We start from the raw sequence: 9,864 nt of genomic DNA on the forward strand, positions 1-9,864 counted from the left end.
GAGAGTTGCTATGAGTTGACTCTGACTCAACAACACACACAATAATATAATGATAAAACAGGAACTTTGATGGAACAATATTAAGTGCCTGGGTGCTAATTGAAAGGTTAGTGATTCAAACCCACTAGTGATTGTACAGAAAGAAAGTCCTGGTGATCAGCTCTCGTAAAAAATTCAGCCAAAATGCCCTATGTGACAGTTCTACTCTCATATAAGCTTGCTATCTGTGAGAATTCACTTGCTAACACACGACAGCATGATAAATGCACTGTATATTTCTCACCAATATCGTATGCTCAGATTCTCACGCATGGTAATCAGTCAGGGTCAATTGTGTTGTTGTTGTTATGTGCCGTTGACATAGTAACCCTATACACACCACCTCTGAACCCTGCTTTATCCTGTGCCAATCTTATTGTCTCTGACACACCTACCCCCATCACCCTTAGTCACTGAATCAATCCAACTCGTCAAGGGTCTTTCTCTCTTGTGCTCTCCCTCCACTCTTCCAAGCATGATGTCCCTCTCCAAGGACTGGTCCTTCCTTGCAACAAGCTCAAAGTATGTCAGATGAAGCTTCAGAATCTTTGCCTCCAAGGAGTAACTTGGTTTCACCCTCTCAAGGATGAACCTGTTTGTTTCCCTAGCAGTCCATGGTATTGTCAATATTCTTCTCCAGCACCACAGCTCAAAGGTTTTAATTCTCCTATCAAATATCTCTCCTATATACTATTTAAGTAAATTAAAATATTAACAAATGCTGCCATTTTTTGGTAATACTTTACCTCCCCACCAAATAACAATACTTAACTCCAATATGCATTTGTACTCTCTTGAAAGGCTACCTCTTCCAACTATCAGAAACCAACCCAGAATTCAGTTATGGGGTTGAAATGCAATTTTAAAGTTTCAATAGGGCTTTGACGGTCAAAATATTTTACTATAGAGTATTATTCTAATCAGGCTTGTAAGTTGAGTCTGTACACAGACATGACATTGATGCTATGTATTTTAAGTTTTGCTTTAAATCTATTGCTTTTTCTATCACTTAAAAGCTCCTTGTTTTGTTTGGAATGATTCTCTGTGTGTTTACATGCTTAATGAGATGCTTGGCGCCTAGTGTATGCTGAGGGAATTTTAAGTGAGTGAAGGTTGGAATAACATCTACTAAAGATTTTATTCTTCATGCACTTCATACTCCTCTTTACTCTGAAATATTAGAGCCGCATCTCTAAGGACTTTGGAAGGTTCCCTACAGTTTATTCAGATGCCTGAGAAATTAATAGGTGATTCCAAAAAAAGCTAATTCTCAAATATGTAAATGAACTGATGAGAATCAAGAGATGAGAGTGGTGACAAATAAGATACAATGGTAAAGAAAATACGGTTAACATGGAAAAGAAAATGCTGTGAACATGGAAAATGAAGAAACATGATGAAGAGCTACAGGGGAGAGAACATGATGAGAGCCTGGAGCCAGAGCTCAGTGAGGAAACTGCAAGATTTGTCATCTCATAAAACAAACAGGATTATGGGAAACTTTTAGTTTCTCCTTATTTTTTAATGAGACATAAAATCCAAAAGAGGTAAAATGATCCTTACTGATGTATTGTAATCAAGCTTTATGCAGACCTTTAATTTTTTTGTTCTTCATGACATTTCTGCATTAATTTTGATTATTTTATGTTGTAATTTTAAGTGCTGTGTTTCTTGATAGCAGTTTTTGTTAAATTGTGATAGCCAACAATGATGCTTCACTATATATTAAAAAAAATAGTCGCATGCCACTTTGTCCACAGCAGTTGAGAAAGGGAAGTAGACAGAATGAAGAGCTGTAAAGAGGCTGACTTTAAGTCAGAGTTGGAAGGGAAATGAGACACTGGATAGGAAGTTCAGTCTTGTGAGATTCTGTAGCATTTAATTGTTGTAGGCAGTGGCTTCGAGGGAAGGAGGTAGTCTGTTGGCAGTAGAAGAAAATTAGAACTGAGACACCCTGGGGAAGATTTGCTGAGAACAGAGATCAAAGGTCATCTTTTGCTGTGAGAAAGAAACACCTGCAAATGAAATGCTGTTTATGCAACTTGCATTTTTAGCTATCCTGCCCTTAGGCAGCAGCAATAAAGAAGGTAAGAAATCCTCTGGCAGCTCCTAGTCAGATGAAAGTGGATCGAGGCAGAAATGTGTAGGCTTCTGCATGATGTCTTTGGTCACAAAGTACAAAATCTGAGTAACCCTACCTCCAGGACTACTTTACATCCTTGAAAGCAGATAAGAGGCATGGGATCTTGTATTAGGCAAAAATAATAGCTAAACCACTTCATCTCCTTACTTAATCTTTTACTACCCACAGCCATCCTGGAACCCATATTATTTCACCTCATCCAGATAGCATCCTTTGCCAACCAAACCTGGGTACAAAATCAAGGCTCAGGTTGGCTGAACGAGTTGCAGACTCACGACTGGGAGAACGAATCAGGCACCATACGTTTCCTACACAGCTGGTCCAAGGGAAACTTCAGCAACAAGGAGCTGTTAGATCTGCAGCTGCTGTTCCGTGTCTACTTCATTGGATTTACTCGGGAGATTCAAGAGTATGCTAGTGCATTCAACCTGGAATGTAAGTTCAATTCCATCTGCTAAAGGATTTCTTCAGATTTAAAAAAAAATTATTTTGGTGGAGTAACTTTTAAGTGTGAACCATTTTCTGCTATCTCTTTGCCGTTGTAAGTATCTGTACATATAAACCTCTTGCGGGTAATTCCAACACCGACTTAAAAAATTCTTACTTCCTTTCACCTTTAGGAATCCGTGTTTGGAGTTTCTAAAAAAATGTTTTATACACACACACACACACACACATTCTACATAAAACATATGTTGTTGTCATTGTTAGGTGCCATGCAGTCGAGCATGACTCATAAAGACCATATAAACAAAAGATCTGAACCCTGTTCTGTCCTGCACCATCCTCACACTTCCCGACACACAAGAGCCCATTGCACAGTCCCTGTGTCAATCCACGTAGTTGAGGATCTTCCTCTCCTTCGCAGACCCTCCACCCTTCCTAGCATCATGTCCTTCTCCAAGGAACTGCATCTCTTAGCAACATGCTCAAAGTATGTGGGGGGAAGCCTCCTCATTAGTGCCTCCAAAAAGAACTCCAGCTGCAACATCACTAAGATGTATTTGTTTGTTCTCTTGTCTGTCCATGTGATGTTCAGTGCTCTTCTTCAACATCAGAGCTCAAAAACTTATGTTTTATATAGAAATATATAATTATAGTTTTATAAACATATTTTAATATGTTATAAATATACTTCCTAAAATAAGTATATTTTATAAACATTCATATTCTTATACATTATAACTATACAGATAAATGTATATTTTATACATTTTACTTTTAGGTTTTTAAAATGTATTTATGGTGAAAGTTTATACAGCATATGAATTTCCCATTTAACAATGTCTATACATTCTGTTCAGTGACATTGGTTATATGAATATAAAAACATTATTATTTATTATTTTCTTATTATTCTTATTATTTCCACTCTGGGTGTTTTAATTCTATAGTCTAGCTTCTCTGCCCTTGTTTCACATCTTTGCTGTATTAAAAATATTGACCATTTGGTTCTATCTATATATTTAGAGGAGCACAATACTTATATGTGATTTTGCTTATTTTATGAACCTATCTATTAGTTAGTTAAAAGATGACATCTGGGAATGGATCCAGTTCCAGGTTTAAAGAGCATCATGTCTAGATAATGGTCTCAGGGTCTTCTAATGCCTACTAGTTTAACCATCCTGGTTGGGTTTTTTTCCCCTTACTTTGCATTTTGTTCTACATTTCCTTCCCATTCTATTTAGGACTGTTCATTCCTTATTGGAACAGTTTTTCTAATTTCACTCTAAAAGAGGCTGTGATTCATGTGTACCGTTAGCCCTTTAGTCTAGTTTCTGGATTCTATTTTCCATGGTTTCTTTTTTCCCTTTAATGGTAAATATATATGTAATGAAAATATTTGTTATTTCATCATTATTCTTTATATATTTTAACATATATATTCACGGTGACATTAACTTATGTTGATCATGCTTTCCAACTATCATCCTTATGGAATTGTGTGTGTGTGTGTGTGTGTGAGAGAGAGAGAGAGTGTGATTTTTAAACTTTGCTAGTAGTCTCTCTCCCATAACCAAAAATCCAGAGTCATATAACTGAGCCATTCTGTGCTTGACTTTTTTATTATCTCTTTCCTCATTTCACTTTAACAATGATCTATGTCCATAGACCATAACCACTATGACCCAATTTCATTCACCCTGGAATACTATACTCATCTCTCTGAGACAAGTACCTTTACTTGTCTGAGTTTACTGACTTCTAACTTATTCACATACTAGTTACCCTAATCTCTCCAAAGCAAGCACTTTTGTATTGTGTATTTGATGCTTATCCTTCCTCCTATACAATTTTCACCAATTCTTCTTTTTCCTCTTATTGATCAATGGTATCCTTAGCCCACTTTTACACCCATAAACTTTCCTCCATGTGTCTTTACTACATGGCTTGAGCCTTATATCCTTCCTCTAATTTTTTCATATGATCTCTTTCTTCCCTCCCTCCCTCCCTCCCTCCTTCTCTTTCTCCAATGCACATTCCCCTAGACCCTTTTGAGATACAGGTGTCAGTTGGCTGTGAGCTGTACCCTGGAGACACTCCACAAGGCTTCTTCCATGTAGCTTATCAAGGGTCAGATTTCATGAACTTCCGAAATACGTCATGGGTGCCCTCTCCAGAGGGAGGGAGTAGGGCCCAGAATGCTTGCAATCTTATCAACCAGTACCAAGGCATCCTGGAGACGGTGCAGGGACTCATCAGGAACACTTGCCCCCGATTTCTCTTGGGTCTGCTGGATGCAGGGAAGATGTATCTCCACAGACAAGGTCAGTTAAATTCCCTTTCTTTAAGATATTTCCATTTCAAGTCTTGGTCCTTCTCACGGTTGCCTTAAAACTTAGGAAGCGGAAGAGAATAGTGACAGTGGGTGCTTGGTTATAGTTTCTTAGAAGGGTGGAGAGATAACTGTGCATGTAATGCAATATATATGCCCTTAAGCTCTGTGAGGAGCCCTAGATAAGCCCTGAGTTGTAGATATTAAGGGCAGTTCAAACCCACCAGCTACTATGTGGGAGAAAGATGTGGCCGTCTGCTTCCTTAAAGAATACAGCTTTATAAATCCTATGGAGCTGTTCTACTCTGTCTTAAAGTGCTGCTATCAGTCACAACCGCTACTGACTTTTGAGTTCAACTGTGTCTTAGAGTTATTATCTGAAGGTGTGTTATGTTCTCTGCAGTGAAGCCACAGGCCTGGCTTTCCAGTAGCCCTGCTCTCACTCCTGACCATCAGTTGCTGGTTTGTCATGTTTCTGGCTTCTACCCAAAGCCCATTTGGGTGGTATGGATGCGGAATGAGCAGGAGCAACCAGACACTAAACAAGGGGACATTCTTCCCAATGCTGATGGGACTTGGTATCTTTGGGCCACGCTCAATGTGACTACTGAGAAATTAGCAGGCTTGTCTTGTCAGGTGAGGCACAGCAGTCTGGGCAGCAAAGATATCATCATCTACTGGGGTAAGTTAAAGTATGGGCTGATTGGATGGTAATCTTCTTTAAAAGAATATTTTATTTTATATTGGTTTTCATATAAAATTGGCATACATTATGTTTCATTCATGTACATTGTGTTTCATATAATCATCCATATATTTTGGGTTTTATACAATTAATCACTATTGATTGATGCCTATTATTACCTCATATTTTGAGGTCCCCACTGGATCTTTCCTAATTCCTTCACCCAAGCCCCATTCTCCCAACAAACTCTTATCCTAGTGATTTCTATAATCTTTGAATTTAGAGTGTAGAATACAAGAAAAGTGGAAGGTGCCAGGAATAGGTGTGGGTGATATAGAGGAGAAGAAAGAATCTCCAGAGGGACTAAACATGGATGATTAAAAAAATAAAGTGTTGGGAAATAAGACTTTTCCAGAATAATGACTTTGTGAGGAAGTGAGGATTTTGTCTTTGATTGAGGGTGGACATGATGCCAATGAAATGGAAGAATTATTAATTTAGCTTTCATCCACGCTAAGTAAAATAGGAGAATTAACAGAATTAAATTGAGACTATATTTCAAATTACATTCAGACATCTTTCAAACCTTTAGGACAACAACACAGCTCAATGAACTTGATTTTGGCCGTTACCATGACGTTGGTGCTTCTGATAGGTCTCGCATTATGGTCTAAGAAGCGTTGGTGAGTTCTTTGTATGCCCTCCTCTAGTGTCAAATTCTTGCTCTGTTTTCTTTGTTAGTTTCTTTCTTTTAGCACTTTGTCTTTACCATCTTCCCTCTCCTTTATTTATTCATCACCTTAAAGAGAATTTCTCCTTCTCTATTCTTTTACAGTTCCTATCAGCACATTCTATGAGCCTTTTTACCAAGCCTCCTCCAGTGGACCAGAAGAACAACAATCCAGGATCTAAGCACTATACTGACATGAAACTGTCTGCTCTTCAATGACAGGAGTATTTATGGTTTTGCTTTGTGATATTTGTTAATTGTAAAATTGTTAAATTGTTCAATAAAAGTACTGTGTATGCTATAACTTGGTATAAATATCCATGTTTTTAGTGGTATTCAATATTTAAAACCCATTTCTGATGTAATTTCTTCCAGAAGTCTTCTCTGAGTCACAAGTAAAAAATGTCTCTTTATCTTTTTGAATTTCCATAGAACCTTAACTATATTCTGATACATTTAATCCTTTCTACCAACAACTGAAGCAATTCAGTTCCTTCCTCTGCTTCTTCTTGAGGGGGTGGGGTGAATCTTAAAAAAGTTTCTGAACTGCGTATAATATGTGCTCAGCTGAAAAACAAAACTCCAATTTTAACAAAATTTCCAATTTAATTGTCACCTCGATATCATTTTTCCATTTCTTTTCTTCCAGACAGCATTGTAATCTTCAAAGCATTGATTCATTCCTTCTTTAAAGCCTTATTAGTTGATAAAGAAATTCACATTCTACTAGCTCCTTAATTTATACCCTGAACCTTTAAATAAAAGTAGATTTTGCACTCAAACTTATTTTTACACACACGCACCCCCCCCCTCCCCAGACAGTGAATAAGGGTGACAGAAGAATTGATACTTTTTGTGGTATTGGATAAAAGTACTGAATATCTCATGGACAGCCAAAAGAACAAACTGATATATCTTAGAAAAAGTGTAGCCAGAGTGTTCCTTTATTGGCAAAGATGTTGAAGCTTCATCTTTCATACTTTGAACATGTAGCTAGGTGAGGCTATTCTTTGGAAATAGACATCATGCTTGGAAAGATGGAGGGTAAGTGAAGGAGAAGATCCCCAATAAGATGGATTGACACAGCCTTTCTACAAAGATGATGCACAAAGCTGAGGAAAGCAAAAAAAAAGGCCCCTGCCCTTCCCAAAATTGAAGCCAAAAGCAAAGGTGTTAAAAGGCCAAGAAGGCAGTCCTGAAAGGCATCTCCAGCCACACACAAAAAAGAGTACCCACATGTCTCCCACTTTCTGGTGGCCTCAGACACTGAGACTGTGAAGGCAGCCCAAATACCCCCAGAAGAGCACACAACACAACAATGCATGGGAATGATATCCGAAACACAATGTGGATGAATGAAGGATAGTGTGAAACAAATGTATACAAACTTTGCAAGCAAAGCAATATAAAATTAAATTTTTTAAACACATTTTTAAAAATTAGAAAGTTACTTTTCTCATTATTTTGGAAAAACTTTGAAAACTAAATAGATTATTTTTATGCAGTTTATTAAGAAACTTTTAGATAAATTTTTAATTTACTAGTTTCCACTTGTAATATTGTTATTGTTGGCTACTTCAGAATCAGGCCCAACTCCTAGTACTTTATGAACAAGTGGTATAAATGCTAAAACTCAATCCTGCCCAATCCTAATCCAACCTCATGACAGGTTGGGTATCCCACTATTGGGATTCATTGGGTTTTCACTAGTTATTATCTAGAAATAGATTGCCAGGACTTTCTACTCAGTCTGTGTTAACCTGGAATCTGATGAAACCTGTTCATCATTGCAACACAGGAATCTTCACTGACAGACAGATGTTGTCTGTATGTGAAATGCACAAAAGGGTATAAAATCCGTATTTCCTGCATGGAAGGTGAGAATTCTACCACTGAACTCGCCACTAACATCTATGTACTCTTCATTATCTGTTTCTCATTATATTGCACAATAATAAATGGTAGATGGTATTGTTAATAATTTGTATTAAAATAGGAATGTTTCTTTTACTTTTGAAAGAGAGGAGCAAACTGGGGTGGGGGAGGGATGGGCGGGGAAAGAAGTGTAGCAATGAATGAATGGAAATCCAAAATCTCTGCAAATACTCATTAAAATTATTTTTAAAAAAAAGAAAGTCATTTTAAAACCAAAAGATTCAGGATGTGGATACAAGCAGTAAATGAGACCAACAGACATGCTTCAAAGATTTATAACCAAAGCTGAATCTGATCACCCCTCTAAATCCAACTCTCGATATATTGAAATAGGTACACACAAGTGTGAGAAATTACTTCATAGCCATGAAGTCAGTGAAGTCCAGGCTGTGAACAGTCACTTTCCAAGATAAATTTCCCTGTTATTGAAAACACAAACATTTCAATGCAAGGACGTTTTTATTTATTTTTTTAACATTGGTTTGCAAACTAAGTTCATATACATTGTGTTTCATACTACCCTTTGTTCACATTGTGTTTCATATAATAACATAATTCTCATTCATTAGGTTTTATAAAATGAATTACCATTGAACTATGTCCACTATAACCCTGTCCTTCCTGAACCCCACTGGATCTTTCCCATTTCCTTTAACCTCCCCTCACCCTACAAAATTGTGTGACCCTATGATTTCACCTCTGTCCACCTTTACCCTGTTCTCATCCCTTTCCACCTTGAATCCCAGATACATTTTACTAGTTATCTTTCCGTTTTTACAATTATGGTCATGCATACTTATCCTTATGAGACCGAGTTAGTTCACTCAGGTTAATGTCCTACAATCTTTCCCAAGTTATTTAGTAATTTTTGAAATGGTTGCTCCTGAGTGCTGTGTAGTATTCCATCATGTATTCACATGTACCACAATTTCTCAATCTATTCAACTGTAATTGGGCTATTTCCACATTCTTGTGATTGTGAATAATGCTGTTATGAACAATGTTTGTTATGTACGAATCTTTGTGTCTCAGTTCTCATTACACTAGGGTATATTCCTAGCAGTGAAATGGCTGGATCATATGGAAATTTTATGTTCAGGGTTTTTCTTTAAATTTTATACTAGCTTATTTAAAAAATTCAAATACATTGTTTTAAAGAACAAATTCAGCTTTTTGAGGAAATGCCAAAGTGCCTTCCAGTGTGGTTGGACCATTTAACAATTCCACCAACACTCTATGAGAGTTCAAATCTTTCCACATCCTTGACAGCAAATACTTATTGCTTGTTGTCCTGTTAAACTTTGCACTACTATTGGAGTGAGATTGTAGCTCATTATGGTTCTGATTGGCATCTCTCTTTTTGCTAATGATTTTCAGCATGTCTTCATGTGTCTGTTGTCCATCTTAATGTCTTCCTCTATGAAAAGTCTTTCCATGTTTCTTACTCATTTTTCAATTGGTTATCAGTGTTTTTCTTGTGGAGGCCCTGCAGGATTCTGTAAACTTCTGTCATGAGACCCTTTCCTGAGATGGTATTGTTGTTGTTGTTGTTG

General features: G+C 37.1%; 1 protein-coding gene across 1 annotated transcript; it reads left to right on the forward strand.

Annotated features, from left to right (window-relative positions):
- The first annotated feature begins 1,422 nt into the window (after positions 1-1,422).
- Positions 1,423-6,333, forward strand: CD1C (CD1c molecule). Its single transcript, XM_006895505.1, has 5 exons — positions 1,423-1,486; positions 2,351-2,617; positions 4,675-4,953; positions 5,365-5,643; positions 6,239-6,333. Exons 1-5 carry the CDS (start codon positions 1,423-1,425, stop codon positions 6,331-6,333), a joined length of 984 nt encoding a protein of 327 aa, XP_006895567.1.
- Positions 6,334-9,864: the final 3,531 nt, after the last annotated feature.

Source organism: Elephantulus edwardii, unplaced genomic scaffold (assembly GCF_000299155.1).
Source record: "Elephantulus edwardii isolate Elephantulus edwardi_28Jun2011 unplaced genomic scaffold, EleEdw1.0 scaffold00168, whole genome shotgun sequence".
Classification (NCBI taxonomy): Eukaryota; Metazoa; Chordata; class Mammalia; order Macroscelidea; family Macroscelididae; genus Elephantulus; species Elephantulus edwardii.

Bases quoted from the DNA above. Each gene is read 5' to 3' on its own strand.
- CD1C (XM_006895505.1), top strand. From the start codon at position 1,423: ATGAAGAAACATGATGAAGAGCTACAGGGGAGAGAACATGATGAGAGC. The intron at 1,487-2,350 runs GTGAGGAAACTG...TACTACCCACAG, and splicing joins GAGCCTGGAGCCAGAGCTCA to CCATCCTGGAACCCATATTA. The intron at 2,618-4,674 runs GTAAGTTCAATT...ACATTCCCCTAG, and splicing joins TAGTGCATTCAACCTGGAAT to ACCCTTTTGAGATACAGGTG.